Below are 19,451 nucleotides of genomic sequence, written 5' to 3' on the forward strand. Positions count from 1 at the left end.
GCCCTATTCATAGTACAACGTTGGTTGATTCTATTTTATGTCTGTAATTTACTTTCACCCGAGATATTTCAACTAATGATACCTTAGAATAGTCTTAAACGAAAAGGTATAATTTCTAGAAAAAAAGTACTTCTAGGCAACTATTCAAGCAGTAATCCGACGGCATCAGGGAGTGTTAGCCATGGACCGTTTTCAGCGTTTATGGATTTATCAGCACAATTTCTCCGAACCGGTCGATTTATACAGCTATTTGATAAACATTGCTAACACAGCATGTAAAATAACAGGTCTGGATGTTTTCTCTTCAAACTTCTCCCTACGAACTAAAAATTTTTATTATGTGGTCTTCATGACTATTTTCTACCTATATATTGACTGTGCTTCAGCATGGGAAATGCGACGCGAGCCAGAAAATTTCATCAATTGTTTAGTGACAATTGGGGTTGCCTTTCAACTATTGGCAAAATTGGTTACATTTGCACGTTACAATGAAGAATTGGTTTGGATGTATAATTACACAAAAAAATTATATACGAATGAAATTTTACCTTACAGAAAAACTATGCTGTTGCAAAATGTTTACTTGTTAAATGTAATTGTGAAAACAATGGTGACCTGCTACGCCTTTACCAGTATCTCATTAGTTAGTGTACCTGTATGGTTTTCATGGAAAACTGGACAAAAAATACTACCCTTTGGGTTCCACATACCGTACATTGACAAATCGTCATGGGCAGGATACTGTGTCAACTATTTACTGCAGCTGATGTTAACCATTAATGTTACATCCGTGGATATTGGTCCTGATTGTATCTACGTTATTATCATGATGAGTTCTTTGACGCAGATTGATTTAGTAGTAAAATCTCTAGAGGAACTGGCGGACAAAATTCAACTCGAAGACGATATTAACCACGACTTGAAAGATCTTATCAAAAGGCATCAAGAACATTTGAAGTAAGTATAAAGCATCATTGCATAACATTGTATTTTTAATGGATGGTTTTAACTTAGCAAAAATTATAGAAATAAAATAACTCAATAATCAATAATAATCAATCATGAAGAGATAGAAGAACAAACAATGAATTAATTGAAATATTAAATTATCTTTATTTGACGCGATTAAGTGATTAGAAAACATACAAACGCGCACATACTATTATTCATAAATACAATCTTCTAATTAGTATTATTTTTACAGATATTTAAAAACCGTAGAAAAAGTGTTTCGCGTCAGCTTTTTAGTGACATTCGTCAGCTTATCATCAGTTCTTGTAACTTCACTATATGCCGCAGTTATGGTAAGCGGTACCGTTTTCTTGATTGTTGAAATCCATTACTAACTGATACTACTAAATGTACACAGCTTTCTTGGTATCAAGGTTACGTATTTTCAATATTTTTGAGCTATCAACTTTTTTTTGGCTGCATTTTGGGAACGTTATTAGAACTTAAAGTAACCCGCTTCTTTTATCTTGCGTTTTTGAGTACTAATTATATTATATTTTATAGATCGAGCAACTGCAACGAGGAATATACACCCTACCTTGGTACAAGTTGTCAGCTGCCAATAAAAAATCTCTTCATTTTTTATTACTACGCGCACAAAATTCCAGCTGTCTCACGTTAATATTTAGTAAACTTAACATGCCAACCTATCTTCAAGTCCTCAAAACAATTTACAGTATTTTCACCATGCTACTCACAGTCAATGACGATAAAGTATAAGAGCATTAATCTTAATTTTGTCCCGAATGATAAAACATTTAATTATCTGTATTCAAATTATTTCTAAGCAAGTTTATCACTACAAAATCGTGAGCAATCTAAAATCAAACCAATGGAACTTATTGGAACAAACAAAAGCTGCAACTATCCGTTCCTGTAAAATCAGATCAAAAGCAAGCAGCAATCAAAATGTGGAAGAATAAGATTGTTTTTGATTGTCGTCAACGTTAATGTTTAGAATGATGCAGTTTGTTTTACTAACCTCAACATAACGAAAAGTCCCAGAAATCTACAAAAATATATCAATTAGAGAAGCCCAAAACAAATCTCAGTTTCTTGAGAAACATAATACAAAAGTACAGATTTTAAGGACCATTTAACTGAAAAACCTTTAAAGTTTTATTTTCTGACCATAAAAATGGGAAAAGACAGGGCGAACCTGGCAACTTTCTGATGGATTTGGTATATGGGTTACCTGATGAGAATTCTTATTTGCATGATAGGTGTAGATGGGACCATTTTGGCTACCGGTAGAACCCCCTTAATTGAAATGGCTGTACAAATCAATCAATTTGTTTACCAAAAGCTTTTAACCAACACAGTGGCACCTTGGGCACGAGTACATTTCGGTAAAACTAAATGGACATTACAACAAGATTTAGCTCCATCGCATGGAGCGATAAAAACACTGGAACTCTGTAGCAGACTTTTTCCGAGAAATTTAACTAAAGATGAATGGCCTTCAAACTCTCCTGATTTTAATCCAATGGACTATTCCGTTTGGCCTATTCTTGAATCCAGAGCCTGTACTAAATCACACAAATCATTGGAAGCTAGTCTAACCAAAGCCTGGAATGCCATATCTGTGGAAGAACTATCGTTCATCGTCGATAATTTCGCTAAACAATTGAAGGCGTGCGTTACGTTGACGCTAAGGGTGGACATTTCGAGTCCGTGATGTAAATATTACAAACCATGCTAATGTATCTACATTTTGTATAAATATGTTGTTGTTTAATATTGAAAGAATAAAGTTATGACTAAAACATTGCACACGGATAATTTTTCCTCACCCTGTATACTGCCGTCCATCGTGCATAATGTTTGAAGAGAACATCCCGATGCTTGTCCATCGGGAAAACGACAGTACCGATAACAGTAAGGCTCCAATAATGGCAACTGGTCGCAAAGTTAAGGGTATGAGTCGATAAACGTTCCTATACCACAACGTGAGGCTGTCACCTGCACCGAGCTCTCTTGGCAAAGTCGTATGACAACGGCTTCAAATGGCGAGGTGACAAACGGATGCAGAAGGCTCCGTCCCGTAAAACCTGGCAGGCCTTTCAGAACATTCCGCGTTCATTGCCTGATGGGAATCAGACAGGAGAAGGATCAGGTAATGAAAAATTAATCCTAGGACCAGACTCCCTTTTCTGACTTACGCCAGTGCGGGGGCGACCCACCCTAGCCATGACTTCACTGCTTCGGCACAGGCCACCATGGGGCCACATAGGCGACTATTTCGCCATAGACAAGGAAAGCGGCTGGGAGAGGAATCCAATCAAATAAAGTGAATATAACAACAGGAGAAAAGGAATTGATGGGAGAGGCTGCTGGGCTGCTTAACCCTTTGCCACGGTCTCCATCGAGACCATTAGATGCAGAGAAGGTTGGCGCGAAGTTTGGTACGCCTAACGCGGCATCAACCAGAAACGGTAAAGTAGGTGCAAACGCCAAACGCCTAGGGTGACAGCTCAATGGCCGTCGTTCCCGTAGCAGTGAGATGATCCTGGAGCTCCGCAAAGAGGCAAAGGGAAAGGGCTCTTCCTATAGTAGCCCAAAAGGTGCTTGATGACGGCGCTCACCCAAGAGGTGACTCGCCAGCTTAAGAACCTGGACGAGATTATCGAAGAGTGCGACATTGTCCTAGTCTTCGACAAGCAGTGTGGAGTGCTGGTTACCATCGAGGCAATGCGCCTATGTTAGTACCCAGCAGAAAGCTCCCACAAGAAGAGGGAAACAAATCCTTGAAGATGGCCAGACTAAAGGTCGGCTGGTCGGTATACCCCCTAAGTTACTTTCAGCAGGCTGACGTCTGCTTCAGGTGCTTTGAGAGCGGCGATAGGTTCTGGTTGTGCAAAGGGCCCGACCAGTCTGAGCTTTGCAGAAGATGCGGTGGTACAAGCCATGTGGCGAGAGGTTGGGGCTTCCCAAGTGTTTTGACAAACACACCACGAGGGGCCCAGGTGCCCGGCAAACAACCCGGATACTAAACCGCAGGCGTGAGGGTGATTCAACCAAACCTGAATCACTGCTATGCGGCACAATAGCTGCTATATCAAGCAGCATGCGAGTCGCAGTCCGACATTGCCATCGTATCGAACCCGTACCGCGTCCCATCCGTAAACGGTAACTGGGTATCGAAAAACTCTGGTAAGGCGGTCATATGGACGATAGACAGGTTTCCAGTGCTGGAAATTGTGTCTATCTCGTATGAACAGTACGTAGTTGTTAAAGTATACGGAGCATTCTAGCAACTGCAGTGCTCCGCCGCGTTGGTCTATGGAAAGGTTCACCCAGTTGGTCGGCCAAGTGTCAATGGAAGTGACGGGCCGAACGCTGTCGGTTGTCGCAGGTGACTTTAACGCTTGGGCTGTCGAGTGGGGAAGTCGCTGTACAAATCCGACCGGCAGTGATCACGAACTGGAGGGTAGACGACGGTCACACTAATAGCGACCACAAGTCGATGCGCTATAATGTGGATCACAACGTGAGGCAGCCACGATCCAAGTCCCTGGCCTCCGGTTGTTGAACCACAAACTGTGAGTGACGGCAGCCGCGCAGAGATCGAGGAGGCGGTAAGGATTACGAGCGATCATGCAGAAATGCTTAAATGATTGCCTCTTTCCGGATAAGTAGAAGCGACAGAGACTGGTCCTGCTGCCGAAGACCGAGAAACCACCAGGTGACCCATCGACATATAGGTCAATCTGTCTGCTAGACATGGCCGGCAAGGTGCTTGGGAGGATTATCCTCAATAGACTGGTGAGATACACGGAAGGTGAAAACAGTCTATCAAGCAATCAGTTTGGTTTCCACAAAGGTAGGTCTGCGGTGGATGCTATTCTCTCTGTCACCAAGACAGTCGAGATAACACTTCAACGTAAACGGAGGGGCATCCGCTATTGCGCAATCGTCACGCTTGACGTGAAAAACTCGTTTAAGAGCGCCAGTTGGAACTCTATATCTATATTTCTTGAAAACTGCTACCAGAAACGTATTCTCGTTTACAACACAGACGAGGACCAGAAATGCGTCCCAGTCACCGCAAGACTACTGCATGGTTCTATCCTGGGTCCGATGCTGTGGAATACCATGTATGACGGTGTGTCGAAACTTAAGTTTCCTTCCGGAGTGATGATTGCTAGTTTTGCGGACATCATAACCTTGGAAGTCTATGGCGATGCCATAAAAGAGATCGAGTTGGAAGCTGTACTTTCAATTAAAATCGTAGTAGACTGGATGCGATCCATGAAGCTTGCGCACTAAAAAGCGGAGATTTGGTTGATAGAATGTGCGCGGACGAAGCCATCTGGAGAGCGGTCAGCGCGACTGCTTCCCGGATAGTTCAAGCACTACCAGACACCAATCGACGAGTGAACATCGAAGTGCCAGAGTAAGCTAACTTCGTGTCTCGTAGTAGTTAAACGAATCTAAAAAGAGAGTGCATCAAGTACAAAAGCCGGTTCCCTTGAGTAATACCTAACGGTAGTGCCAGGGAGCATATAATCTTCGGGTTGGAGACTGGGGCCACCCCCATAATAAATTTCTAACCACCTTGAAAAAAATACAAGTTCCTCTGGAAACTTCGGGATGCAAAATAGCCATATCTCGAAGAGTTCTTTATCGGTTCTTGATCTTGATGAACCATACCGTTCAGGGACGGTTTTCCATATATCCCATTTATATCAGGCAGCCCATTTCCAAGTCCACCAAAAATTTACCTGGTTCGTCCTGCCTGTAAAAACTTTTCTCTAAATCCTGTGACACAATATTAGGCAAAGTTACTGCATTTTAAAGCTGATCAAAATTGCATATCCTGCAGGGTGTTCAATAAGCTCGAACACAACTTTTCATAGTTGTATAGGTGTGGACCAAGTGCATTCTGTGTATTGGTATAGCATATCCTAGAGGGTGTTCAATAAGTTCGAACACAACTTTTCATAGTTGTATAGGTGTGGACCATGTGCATTCTGGGTATTGGTATTGGTGTCAGGTTTAGCCTGATAGATTGGTTAACCGACGCGCATGGTGTCTTTTGACTCGCTGTCATTTGTTGTTTGTTTACCTCGCACTATGAAGCGGTACCGCCACGTCGTAGTAAAGTTGTTTGCAAGAGGTGAGTGACCCGATGACTTAGGGTAACGAAATTGCATCTATACCACCATCCGTCAGTACCGAAAGACATGCTAGGCCAAAGACCGTGCAAGATCCGGGCGGCCGCGTTCAACAAGGACACCAGCAGTCATCAAGGTGGTGAGGGAGTGGGTTTATCGAAAAATTCACAAGTCGTTCAAGAAACGCAGATTTCACGGGGTAATGGAAACTACAACGGAACAGAAGTTGAACAGAGTCCAACTGATACTTTCGCAGCACGCAGATCGGGAGTTTGTGTTTCCTGATGAGAAACTATTTGTATTACAACAGCACAATGACCACAATGACCAAAATGATCGGCAGTGGACATCGACGTTGCCCAGAATTCCCCCGTCCCACATGAATATTCCGCGGCTGGTTTGAAGGCCGAATCAGACGCGGAAAGCTCCCACTAGTGTTTATTGAGAAACGTCGCGTACTATAAGACCGAGGTTCTGAAGAAGATTGTAGCCCCGGCACTTCGGGGACTTTTTGTATATTCGTGTATGCAGGCCAAGCAAAGCGAACATAAAATGAACACTATGGAGCAATTTAAGACGCAGTTTTCCAAGTACCGCGTGCAGTTTTTTGAGAAACGTCTAGAGTTTGTCATTCAGGGGATTGGGGGAAGGGGGGAGGGTATAGCTACCAGCTTATGCGTCGTAAAGGTTCTCAGTAAGCACTGTATGTATTTTTTGTGTAATACTTCTCTTCACTATGACTAAGATGGTTTCCATCAACTCTACAGTCAACAGTATTTGTCTGTTTGGTCGCAGGGATTGATTGAAAATTTTTCGGATATGATTGCATTTTGGTATGCGATGAGGAGAGTAAAAAAGATATGGGAAGAATAAGAAGAATGAATTTTTGTCGGATAATTTATCTTGCAAACGAACAACGATTCAATAATCTGTGATACAAAATGCAAACGTGATACAAACAAATACTACTAAAATGTGAATTGAGGTGACATGGAAAACGGTTTATAATATTTATATTATTAGTGTCATTTTAAACTTTTACTTGCAGAAGAAACATCCAAAATGAATAAACGGTTTTGTGAATCTAAAAATACAAAAAAGAGAATGGTTATAAAACCATATGAGCTACTCTAATTATTGCTATAGGATTACCTTTAAATATGTTTCCACGTTAAGTATATCCATTACAGCCGATAGTGTGACTGGTGTCTGGGTAGCAGCGAGAAGCAATACAGCTCGTTTCTGATCGTGTACATTAAGTGCGTACCAGGCAAAAGAACCCACCTCAAGCATCAGCTGTTCGTTCTGGAAATGAAACAGAACCGATGTGAAAACATTACATAGACAGTCCTAAAAATTGAAGCGAAACTGTGTAGGAGTCACAATTGGCAGACTTCAAATTTTCAAAGGCGCCGTATGGGAACTTTAAAAATTGGTCGCAAAAATACAGTTCCACCGATCGTTCTGAAAAGTCACACAGGTGTTATAAGACCCATAAGGAACACGTCACAACTGTATGGGTAAGTGCATGGAAGCTAACATTTATTTTTTATCCCACCCTAATTCGCATCCCTTAAGGTACACTATGGTCGCTTTTTACGCGGTTTTTTTATGCGGGTTTTTTCACGTGGCTTTTTTACGCGGATTTCGGAATTTACGCGTTTTTTTACGTGGATTCCGGAGTTTACGCGGATTCCAGATTTTACGCGGTATTTTTTTTTCTGCGGATTTCGGTTTCCCAGAACCAGAATTATTGCGGTTTTTTACGCGGATTCCGGGATTTATGCGGTTTTCACGCAGATTCCGGAATTTACGCGGTTTTTACGCGGATTCCGCAATTTACACGTTTTTTTACGCGGATTCCGGAATTTACGCGGTTTTTTTTTACGTGGCATGTATCCCCCGCGTAAAAAGCGACTTTAGTGTACCATTTGTCAAAAGCAACGTTTAGTTCATGAACACGTGTAATTGACAATATCCGCTCTAGTTATATGCTTTCTTCGCACGTTTGTGTTTTCATAGGGCAAGTTGAAAAAGCACAAAGCTTCGAGTACAGAGAGCTTTATGGTTTCATGCAGAAAGTTTTTTTAATGGGTTTGCATCAGCGAACGTAAAACTTATTCGACAACCTGGTATAAAATAGTTGGTAGTCGTGATTTTTTTTCATAAAATTTAAATCGTACCTAATTTTAAGGCAACGGCAAAAATTCACAAGCTCTATCATTCGTTCAAAGAAGTCTCCTCCTTGGTCATATTATCAATAGATACAATGATGCTCTAGAAAACACGAATATGCAACTAATGCATACAATAGAGAAGCGAGTTTCAAAGCAACAGAATGAGAAAAATTGAAATTTACTTCACCAATTTTTCATTTTTTTTTTAAATTAAAGCTAATTGAGTGATTAGTTTGATACGGATGATTACTTACCTTTGATTCTAAATGAGTTCCCAAAAAGCACATGTAGAAAATCTGTGCTGAAGAAAAACAGAACACTGCCAGACCAATGTACCAATTTATCTGTAAGCACAAATCCTTACTTTAAAACTTATCCTGAAAGTAACACCTTACCAATGTAAAAGCAGCCAGGCTCAAGGACATACAAAAACAGAGCATTGCAATTGCAATCAGGAAGTAGCAGTCAAACACATTTTCCAGCTTTCTTATGTACTGCTGATGATGCTGGTGAAGACGAAGAATTTTTGTTAACTGATCAGAAAGTAGTTGTTCCGGCATATTGCTTCTTGCCATAAGATTCAGTTCTGCTAATAGAGCCAAAATTGCATCAATTTGTTCGCAGGCAGTAAACACATTCAATATGAATAGGGCATCAGAGCTGGACGAAACAAGCCCCGTAAAGTAGGTACAACTCAACTGAAAACCATAGTTGATCCAAAAGGCCGTCCAAGATGTTGAATGGATCACTTCGAACCCGAAAGGAAGTAAAACTTCACCCATCATAAAACCGAGTATAACAGGTACCGTGGCGATCAGAATTACCAGAACTAAGTAGCCTACCAACGTCATCTTGATTAATATATGAGACAAAATAGCACTCTTTCTAATGGCAAGTTGTATAGCAGGATCCTGAATTACATCGAAATTCAAGTACTCCAAGTTCATCTCATGAATATCCACAATTCGCTTTCTTTTAAAAGCATATGTGTATTGTTTGGAGACCATCTGTGAAACCGGGAAAAGAAACTAGTTTATCGTATAAAGAATTAAATTCAATCTATTCACCTGCACTGCAAATCCTACAGTTGTGACGCTCATCAGAATATTTTCAACATTATCTCGATAGTAATAAGTGGTCTCACAAACAAAGTAGAAAAAAACGGTCAATGTGGCGGCTCCGTACAGATAACGAAAATTGATCAAATTCACATACTTCTCAAACATGGAAATGCCAATGAACGCGTTGAACCAATCTATACGTGCCATCGCATCTCGGTACACAGGCTCTGCGTTGGGATCCTTGGGACGAAATATGCGATATCGTTCAAGTCTGCCGACTACCTCCATTCCGATGGTTAGCTTGCACAGATACTTGTGAAATGCAGAGTTTTTCTGAACTATTATTATGGCCAAATTTAATGTATAATTTAAATTAAAATGCAAAACAGCATAGAACATTCCCAGAGATCAAACGCACATAGGTTTATACTAAATAATTAAATCACTTTGGATTAAAGATTCGCTGCTGGCAAGTATTGAAAATGCGTTCTTTGTGCTCTACTGAAATAACAGTAACGACTGTTTGCGATGAATTAGTCATTGCTATACGGTGTTGGTCTGTTACAAACAGTATTGTTTCGTTACATATTTAAAATAGAATAAACTAATGCGATGTACCTTGTGAATAATAGAATCATGGTAAATTTACGCACTATATACGTATCTAAACTTTCCGATTACGAAGTTCGCGTGTACCAACCTAAATCCTGTTTCGCCAGCAATCATTAGATCAAGTTCCCACAGGCAAATATTCTGTTTGGTAAGTAATTGGAAAAATTTCAGTACCATTCATTTTCAACAGTGGTATCCGTACTTATTGACTTTAGTCGAAATAAATAACAATGAATTACTATTAAAATTTACTCTAATTTCCAAGATTTGGATGCAAAAATAGAGGTTCTACGTAAACCACTCGGACGTGTCTTTGGGGAAACCTTAGTGTTTCTCGCATGTGCAAATTCTCTTTTTCTTTACCTTCTTAGAATGTTTTTTCTGGTTCTTAGAATGAATTCTTTGGCGGTAAAAGAAATGCTACGCCAACCCGAGCGTTTTTCACACCAAGAAGGTGTGGCTCGAAACAGCGTTTGTTCTCCATGTCAGGAGGGACTGATTAACGTCCTGCTAGCAGCTTGGAGTTCATAACAGAGCTGACATGATGGTCCTCCGGCGAGACAAAACGATGAAAAAGGCCCAGCAAGCCGCTTTGGAAAACAATATGTTAAAAAATAACGTTAGACAATACTAATTAGAACAATCGGCATGTACCTATGAAACTTACTAAACTCGATACAGATTACTGCAAATCGCTCTGCTTTCCGGGATACGACTGGATATTTTACGATAAGCTATGCGGTGGCGACCGATCCTTTAACTACAACATCATCAAGGTACACTGCTCACATAATGGGAATTCCGGCGACTAGAAAGAAGCGTTCTCCGCGCAGCTGGAGTAAGACGGAAGGCCATGTACTTACTTACTTTACTTACTTTGTTGGCTAACGGACCGTTACCGGTCTAGGGCCGAACGAATTAGAGATGTCCAGCTTCTTATGTCTTGGGCAGCCGTTCTCCAGTCTCCTCGTACACCAGCAAATCGTGCATTTTCTTCCACCGCGTGCGAGGCCTACCACGGAGTCGACGGCCTCTTCCTGGTTTTCTGCTGAAGATAGTTTTTGCGGCTCTCACGTCAGACATGCTGGCTACATGTCCAGCCCACTGAAGCCTGCTCAGCTGTGTTACATTCACTATATCAGCATGTTTGTATACCTGGTACAACTCGTGATTCACGCGTCTGCGCCCTTACTTCGTTTTGGTAGAGGTAATAACAAGTCTCAATCCCCAATCGTCCCTCTTAAAAGGTACGAAGGCCTCCTCCACGGCTCTACGGTCGATACCGATGATATCAATGTGAGATTTCGTGATGATCGTAGCGCATCCCCTTGCTTTGGTCCATCCAACGTTACGAACGCAGCTGTTGTCTCGCCAGCTATCCGCACGCATGACTTCGATCCCTCCAGCGTCATACGACTCAGCTTAATTAGTTTCGTCGGGAAACCGTGTTCCAGTATTATCTGCCACAGCTCGTTTCTTTTCACTGAGTCGTATGCCGCCTTGAAATCCACAAACAGATAGTGCATCTGCAGGTTATACTCCCGGAACTTATCAAGTATCTGTCGCAGGGTGAAGATTTGAACCGTCGTGGAGCGCTCCTGTCCAGCCTGGTATTCGCCAACAAAGGATTCCGATAACGGCCGCAATCTATAAAACAGGATACGGGAGAGAACTTTGTATGCGGCGTTGAGCAACGTAATGCCTCGATAGTTGCCACAATCCAATCGATAACCCTATTTATAGATAGGGCATATAAGGCCTTTCAACCAGTCGTTCGGCATTTGTTCATCCGCTCAGATTCTTAGTATTATCTGCTGCATCGCATAGTACAGCCGCTCGCTTCCCGCTTTTAGAAGTTCGGCCGGGATACCGTTCTTTCTGATTTTCAGCTCACTAATCGCCTTTTTCACCTCCTCCTGTGCTGGTGGCTCTACAGCTTATTCGTCACTCATAATCGTCATCCTGTTCCTGCTCTGCTCATCCGGCTCCTAACCGCTCAATAGCACCTGAAAATGTTCCTTATACCAAACTCCCTGTTCGGGTGACTATGTACAGATCGATAATTGGACCAGATATCCTGCACGCCGTGTCTAATAAAAACGGCCATCGCATCGGTGCGTGAGCTTTGCAGCCTCCTATGGTATGTTAGTCCAAATTACCTTCATTCCCCGCAAAGATAACTACAAAACCATCTAGTGATCATCTGACCAACAGACAGAGAATCAAATCGACCACGTTCTAATCGACGGCAGGTCTTCCTCTGATTTCATCAACGTTCAATATAAACCTATGGCAGTTTGTCGACGCACTTCTCAACAAGCTTTCACAGCTTGGTTACGAGGTCATTGGATACGCCGATGACATCGTCCTCATCGTCAGAGGTAAAGATGACGCAACTCTGTCGAACCGAATGCAAACGGCTCTGAATACCACCATGTCATGGTGTTTACAGGAGGGTCTAAACATAAACCCCTTAAAAACAGTCCTAATTCCATTCGGCAGACGAAGGAAGATCTCCATCACTCCTCCAATACTGAATGGAGTGAGACTGGGCTTTAGCAATGAAGTCAAATACCTCGGAATTATTCTGGACAAGAAACTGAACTGGTCTGCACAACTGGATTATGCCGCTAAGAAAGCGATCTCAGCGATCTGGGCCTGCAGAACTCTGTTCGGTAAAACCTGGGGACTGAAACCAGACTTGGCACTCTGGTCTTACAAGACCATTGCCCGACCAAGAATCACCTATGCTGCCCTAGTGTGGTGGCATAAGGTGAACGAAGTGACTGCGCAAGCCAAACCCAAAAAAGTTCAAAGACTTGCATGTCTTTCGGTTGCCAGTGCTATGCGAACAACTCCAACTGCAGCCATGGAAGCAATGCTCTGCCTACTGCCTCTACATCTTCATGTGAAAAAGGAAGCAGAGCTTGGCGCTCTAAGGTTGCAAAGGAGGAAAACTATACTCGAAGGGGACCAAATCGGCCACCTTCGCATACTTAGGGAGTTTAAACTAACTCCGCTATTAACTACAGTCTCCGACTGGATGGACGTTAGGACCAAAATGGATATTCCGTATAGAGTGATTGAAACAAACCGCTCTATGTGGAACAATGGAGGGCCTAATCTTCCACCTGGCATCGTCGGTTTTTATACGGATGGCTCGAAAATGGGATCCCTAACGGGATCTGGTATATACGGACCCGGTATCAGGGAAACGTTTTCCCTGGGAAAATGGCCCACCGTATTTCAAGCAGAGATGCCATATATATCTGCGCAAAAATATGTCTGCAACGCAACTACGGACATGCGAAAATCGGTATATTCTCGGACAGTCAAGCAGCACTACTAGCACTTAAGTCCGTCAAATGCGCTTCCAAACTTGTTTGGGAATGCATTGAAACTCTACGGGAACTTTCCCGACAGAATTCAGTTTTTCTGTTTTGGGTGCCCGGACACCGCAGAGTCGAGGGTAATGAACACGCTGACTACCTAGCAAGACAGGGATCAGCTCAGCGGTTTTTTTGGTCCCGAGCCGTTTCTGGGTACGTCCATTTCCGCTATCAAAAGCGAACTACTAACTTGGGAAAGGCTAGAAATTGTATCCCAATGACAACAGGCACAGGGTTGTAGACAAGCTAAACAGTTTATCTATCCGAACCCTGGAACCGCCAGAAAGCTACTTAGTCTAAATCGTAGTGACCTACGGATAATCAACGGACTCCTTACCGGACACTGTCCCGCTTTTTATCATTTAAAGAAAATCGGTGTAGTGTTGAACGACACCTGCCGATTCTGCAAATCTGAACCAGAGAGTTCAGAGCATTTGCTTTGCTCTTGCGAAGCTCTTGCTTCCTCTAGGTACAACTTCTTAGGAAGTTACCTTTTAACTCCATACCAAGTGTGGTTCTAATCCCAAACAGGTAATTAGTTTCATCAACTATGTTGTACCTAATTGGGATACAGGTTTACAACAAAACAGCTCTACTCCATCAAAGAGTACGAGCAATCCGTAACCTGTGCACAGCAATCGGGCCCGCCACAAAAGACAATCACGAGAATGTCGCAGTGGCATTTCAGTACCCAGTGCCCTTCAGGCATACATTAGTATGGCAATTTGAGTATAGATTCGGACCCTTACCTAGTAGCTGGATGCATGCGCTCAAAACTCTCGATGGCTTATAATACCCGCCGAAATCAATCAATTCGACCAAATATTGACCAATTACGGGTAGCCAGGGTTGTACAGGAATACAGAATGTTTAAACAGAAATAATTCCATGGGTGGAAAGTTGTAGCGATTTGGAAATGATACTATTAGATTCCCAGCTGGTTTCGAGGTATGATGCTGGTCTAACAAGCCAGTCGTCGTAGGCTCGAGCTTTGGCTCAGGAGAGACTGTTAGTGTCAGTGGAACAATTACACCGCATCAATACATCCAACATTAAAAGAACCGCGTGAATGAACTACAAAAATAAAACAACTTAAACCAACATTAGCATACCTACATACCCAGTCAACCACAAATCGTATATCAATGTGTGAAAATTATCGCAAATATATCTTGACGAAGTAGAAATCGTATACCACGCTTGTTATCATGCGCAGAAATACAGTTTTGATTGCATATCATGCTGGAGTCTAACCGATTTACGATTGTAAGCTTAGAATTGTACTAAAGTGTGAAACAAATCACTTTCAATCGGAAACTATCGTATATAAATACGTATATCAATAAAGTGCATACCATTATTCCTCAGTACGTATATCGCCTCCAAAATAGTACGCATATGCTGTTTTTGTGCATCAAATGCGAGTTTGTATGATATATATGGGTGCGGATATTGGAATTGAAACATTATTGTACGTATGAAAATGTTGACTGGGTATTGTAGCTGGCCCACAACACAACAACAACGACATAAAACTACACGTACGCGAATGTGAGAATTCTCCTAGACAAGATTTACCTGTTTGGGAAGCATAAAATCGAGCATAGTATATAGTATTTACAACGATTTACATTATTGCATGAAGCGGGATTTACTTAAGTCTAACGGGTTAGTGGCGTGTACAGTCAATTATCACATTTTTATTTCCTCGTTTCTGTGTGCTTCCCTACTTTACTCCTACAGTGCGATCAAAAGAACTCGTCCAACAGACGGCTGGACGGCGAAAGCTTTCTATCAAGAAGGGTTTTTTTGTGTGTCTTTATCGGGCCCGGCTCATAGAGCTATTTTTACTCACGGTAGATAAAGAAGTCCCGTCGGTGCTATTAATAGCCCTACCGTCGATGACTTGTTGCGTTCGCTGCTGTTCTGATTGGCGTCGTTGGCGTCGATCGATGAGCTGCGATGGCGTCACTCGATGATAGCGATGGCGTCGATCGGTGTGGAGCGATGGCGTCGCTCGAACTACTTCGACAGCGTCGTTTGCCGGCTGATCGCAAGTGCCGACGTTTAACCAAAGCAGCAACTTCCAATCCCGTCGTGGGTCAGCAGCGTGAGGGCGGCAGCGTCGCGCCAGTGCAGCGGCTAGTAAAGGGCGAAAAGAAAGCCCAAAAAAGAAGCCGACAACGGCTGATTTGGGTTTTCAGCATTTTTCGTCGTACACACATTTAAACTTCTCTTACCTTCTTTTTTCTACAATAACACACGAAAAAGCGTCCGTAGACCGCACTCCTATATTTTACCGCACTAGCTAAACCCTAACGAAACGGAAAAACTTAACTAAAAAGAACACTCACATTTAACAAAAGACTTACTATAAAACGCACGCGAAATAAACTAATCACACTACTGCCTCGTTCACGATCAGAATTGAAATGGACGAGTAGTAGTTCCGAAAACCCTCAGATAAGTTGCGCGGTATTCGGTTTCCGCGATCGGAAGTAATGAACCACTTCAACACGATCATTTATGGCTTAAGCGTGAATGATTTTATCTCCTTCTTTCTTCCGTTCTTCCAATCGCAGATTTGCTTCCCCACCCGCTTCGGTATTTAGTGAGACGGAAAATACTAAGAAAAGTGAATTTGAAACTGCTGAATTCAATATAGTGGAGTATTTGTATACAAGCGTCTGATTTTCAATTCTATCATGCAATATTGAACAGTGAAACTAAGTGAAATTGAGTGATTTGAATTCGTATAACAGTGACCATGCTACAATATCAGTAATGTCCTAGATTATTGCATGCGTTTGTCAAATCCGATAATTATTGAACCAAGCACATTTTAGCAAATGCACAAAGTATACAGAGCCGTATTTTCCGGTGCGAAGAAAATGCAAAAGAGCGAATGGGGAGAAGAGAACCCGATCAGTCAAAAATATCAGGATTATAATAAATCTCAATATTTTGTTACGAACTTTTTGTATCAACTTGTGTTCTAAACTTGGGCTCGTTAATAGATAAAATATCAAAATTTCTATCAAAATAACTTACTGATTATTACAAATTATAGCAAGTTTCGTAAGATTTTTGGCAGAAAACAGATCAGAATTAGTTAGAATGTTCAATATTTTGTTAATTGAATAACAAATTTTGTTATAAATGTGCTTTAAAAACACACTGAAACATTCAAATGTATGATAACAAATTTTGATATAATTCTGTACTTTTATCATTCTGGCTTATCAAGCATATTACAGGCTTTGTTATTTCTATCAAGTTCAGATATATCTGTGGTACCCGTTTGTTATAATCGTATGATGGAGAACACAAAAGAAATATCGCGAGTGGCACACACGGTTTGATGGCAAATGTGTTGTGTACAAATTTGTGTGGCTCTGTCTGCACTGAGGTGATTTCCAGTCCTGCTAATGAACATTAAAATAATTTACATCTGGTTTGGAAAGACTTGTGAAAAGGACCAGAAGCTAGTTTTAGAATATACCATGTTAGAACGGCTAACTCAGCCGGGCTGAGTCCCATAAGGTCGATTTTCGGTCATAAATTTTTTTTCGAGATAACACTAGATCTCGACGTTTTTTGCATTTTTAAGTTATCTGGCATCGAAAAAAAAGTTTCGATGATGAACTTTTTTCCATATAGTCATTGCCACCCTATACACAGCCTCCATGCTGCCAGTGAGTGATGAGAATGACCCGCAATTTTTGAATTTCGCCGCCGACAGAAAAAAATTAATCTCTTGCACATATTTTGCAATACCCTAATGGCGAAGCCCATATTCTTATTCACGGATGGCATTTCTCAATCGTCATCGATGTGCGGGTCCTCCAAGGCTCATCCGTCGATTAAGACTCGCATGGCTGGCGAACGTTGATCTCTTCGAGGAATATAAGGCTGAACATTGAGCGGTTGCAACTGACGGAGTTGCTACACTCAGTAGGTTTACGGCGTAAACTTTGCGCTACACTCAGAAAGCTTACGAACGGTTTGGAGCTAAAAAGCCACAAAGCAACTGGAAAAAAGCCACCCCAGCCGAACTATACTTATTCGAGAGTGAGCAGCTTTTGCATTGCCGCAAACAAAGACTTTCAAAGAAGCTTCTCTCATTGATTCAAGAATGAAGGTGCTCCGTATATGATTGATTTAAATAAGTGTTCCGTCAAGTGAAAGACATGGAAATCTTACAGAATCTGTTAATACGTTTTTTTTTATTTTTGTCAAACATACCGCACGTTATTATCCGATAGGATATCCGGATTTTCGGATAGTCGGATATCCGGATTCTATATCCGCACATAGTTTAATGAAACTTATTTACATAAATAGTTACGAAGGGGTGGGAGGTTGTGGAAAATGCCATTTTCGCGTAACATTTTATATAAATGGCCTTCAAAAGACAGAAAAAAAATCGGATATCCGGTATCCGGGTATCCGACTATTCGATTATCCGTATCCGAATATCCGGACACCCGTATTCATTATCCTATCCATGATCCGAGCTTCGGGTAACCGGATCACGAATATATCCGCTTAAAAGTCCCAGCACTAAATACTACCAGTGATGATAATGGGCTGAGGTTGGTAAACTTCACCGCAGCCAGAGGTAAGATAATCTTTAGCATATATTTTGCAAGAAAAGATATCCGGAAACACCAATGGCAACACGCTTTTGACGTAGCTTGCTCTCAGGTTTTATTCTCGCTTATTTTGCATCGGTCTAGTTCCGCCACTGTTGCTGTGCCAATCACTCGCCCGGGGAGGCGACTCCACCCAGGACCCTAACTTACGACCCGTTGATTAACGGACCAGCGTCAACGGCTTCATTTCCTCATGCGAAGGAAGGCGTGATTCCAGAGATTTTTCGTCTCGGTGTCGGCTAGGATTGAATCGAGACCAGTTGGGTTGGTTGTAATTGGATCACGCCACCCCACAACCATCGACACCTATGTCGACGTTGGAATTCAAACCCAGCAAACCGCTTAGACGTTATCAACCACGCTAGGCCCCCGCCTGTTTGATGGACGGCATTTCTCAAACGTCATCAATGTGCGGTCCATCCGAGACACATAACATTGCTGTAAATAGAATCTTCTACAGAAGCTTCTCTCAGCGATTCAAAAAGGCAGGTGCTTCACCAAATATTTCTCATTTTTTTTCCACCGAGTGAAAAATGTAAAGAGCTGATATCTGTTTGAACATCTGATATCTGAAAATCTGTTTTTTGCTGTTGGTTTTTCGGGGCATTTGTAAATGCTTCCCGGAGCATCAAGTGTTGCGCGGAGCACGATTGAGAAACCCCTTATAGTTTTTATGCCACAAAATATGAACCTTATCTATTTTTTTGCACAATAACTGGTTGTAACTTGAGTCCGGCATCGCAAAAAAAAGATCTTCACACTTCATACCCTTTTGAAATAGCTGCAAGCCTATTTTTTTGTGTTTTGACAATGGAAAAGATAATGCTATCAGAGTAAATCTTGTACACAGTTTCAAATGCTTGCTTGCTATTTCGAGCGACCAGTTGCTATCTCTTTTTTTAAAGTTACACGTTCTCGTACTTAACTATCAAAGCACAGCAGACTACATATATGACAATGGCGACAATCTTCGTTTTTTGTTTCTCATCAATGAATTATTTCTTTTGTACTTTAACAAGAAAAATTTAACTTAATCCACCTAGCGGTGCCATCTGGCCTTTTCCATCCATAATCGATTATTTTTCAAAAGATTAGCACATACACTTTGATTCTCAGAGGAAAAACAATTCCATAAAAACAAAGCGTATTTCTTAAACCCGGTTGTCCCGGTTACAGTCAACTAGCTTATAACAAAATTATCGAAATTATCAAATCGGTTTTACATTTAGACATATATACACACACATAAGAACATAAATGCACACTCTCACAATCAGTCATGCACATATACGAACAGAGGATTATGGAAATCTGTTCAGTTATTACACGCACACCCATATACACGCTTTCAGGAATTGGTCAGTTCGCCGTAGTTTCAAATGAGTCGAGTGACAGATGACATTCGGGCCGTTGGATCACTTTCAGAGCT

General features: G+C 41.6%; 1 protein-coding gene across 1 annotated transcript; it reads right to left on the reverse strand.

The window, feature by feature from the left end:
- Positions 1 to 7,082: 7,082 nt before the first annotated feature.
- Positions 7,083 to 15,975, reverse strand: LOC129724458 (putative odorant receptor 92a). Its single transcript, XM_055679388.1, has 8 exons — positions 15,740 to 15,975; positions 15,608 to 15,682; positions 15,223 to 15,554; positions 9,373 to 9,678; positions 8,701 to 9,312; positions 8,560 to 8,649; positions 7,281 to 7,433; positions 7,083 to 7,212 (listed from the first exon to the last, which is right to left on the reverse strand). Exons 4-8 carry the CDS (start codon positions 9,652 to 9,654, stop codon positions 7,159 to 7,161), a joined length of 1,191 nt encoding a protein of 396 aa, XP_055535363.1. The 5' UTR covers positions 9,655 to 9,678; positions 15,223 to 15,554; positions 15,608 to 15,682; positions 15,740 to 15,975; the 3' UTR covers positions 7,083 to 7,158.
- Positions 15,976 to 19,451: the final 3,476 nt, after the last annotated feature.

This window comes from Wyeomyia smithii, chromosome 2 (genome assembly GCF_029784165.1).
Source record: "Wyeomyia smithii strain HCP4-BCI-WySm-NY-G18 chromosome 2, ASM2978416v1, whole genome shotgun sequence".
In the NCBI taxonomy this organism is placed as follows: Eukaryota; Metazoa; Arthropoda; class Insecta; order Diptera; family Culicidae; genus Wyeomyia; species Wyeomyia smithii.

Bases quoted from the DNA above. Each gene is read 5' to 3' on its own strand.
- LOC129724458 (XM_055679388.1), bottom strand. From the start codon at position 9,654: ATGGAGGTAGTCGGCAGACTTGAACGATATCGCATATTTCGTCCCAAG. The intron at 7,434-8,559 runs GTAAGTAATCAT...TTTCATTTCCAG, and splicing joins GAACTCATTTAGAATCAAAG to AACGAACAGCTGATGCTTGA. The intron at 7,213-7,280 runs GTAATCCTATAG...TTGTATTTTTAG, and splicing joins ACGTGGAAACATATTTAAAG to ATTCACAAAACCGTTTATTC.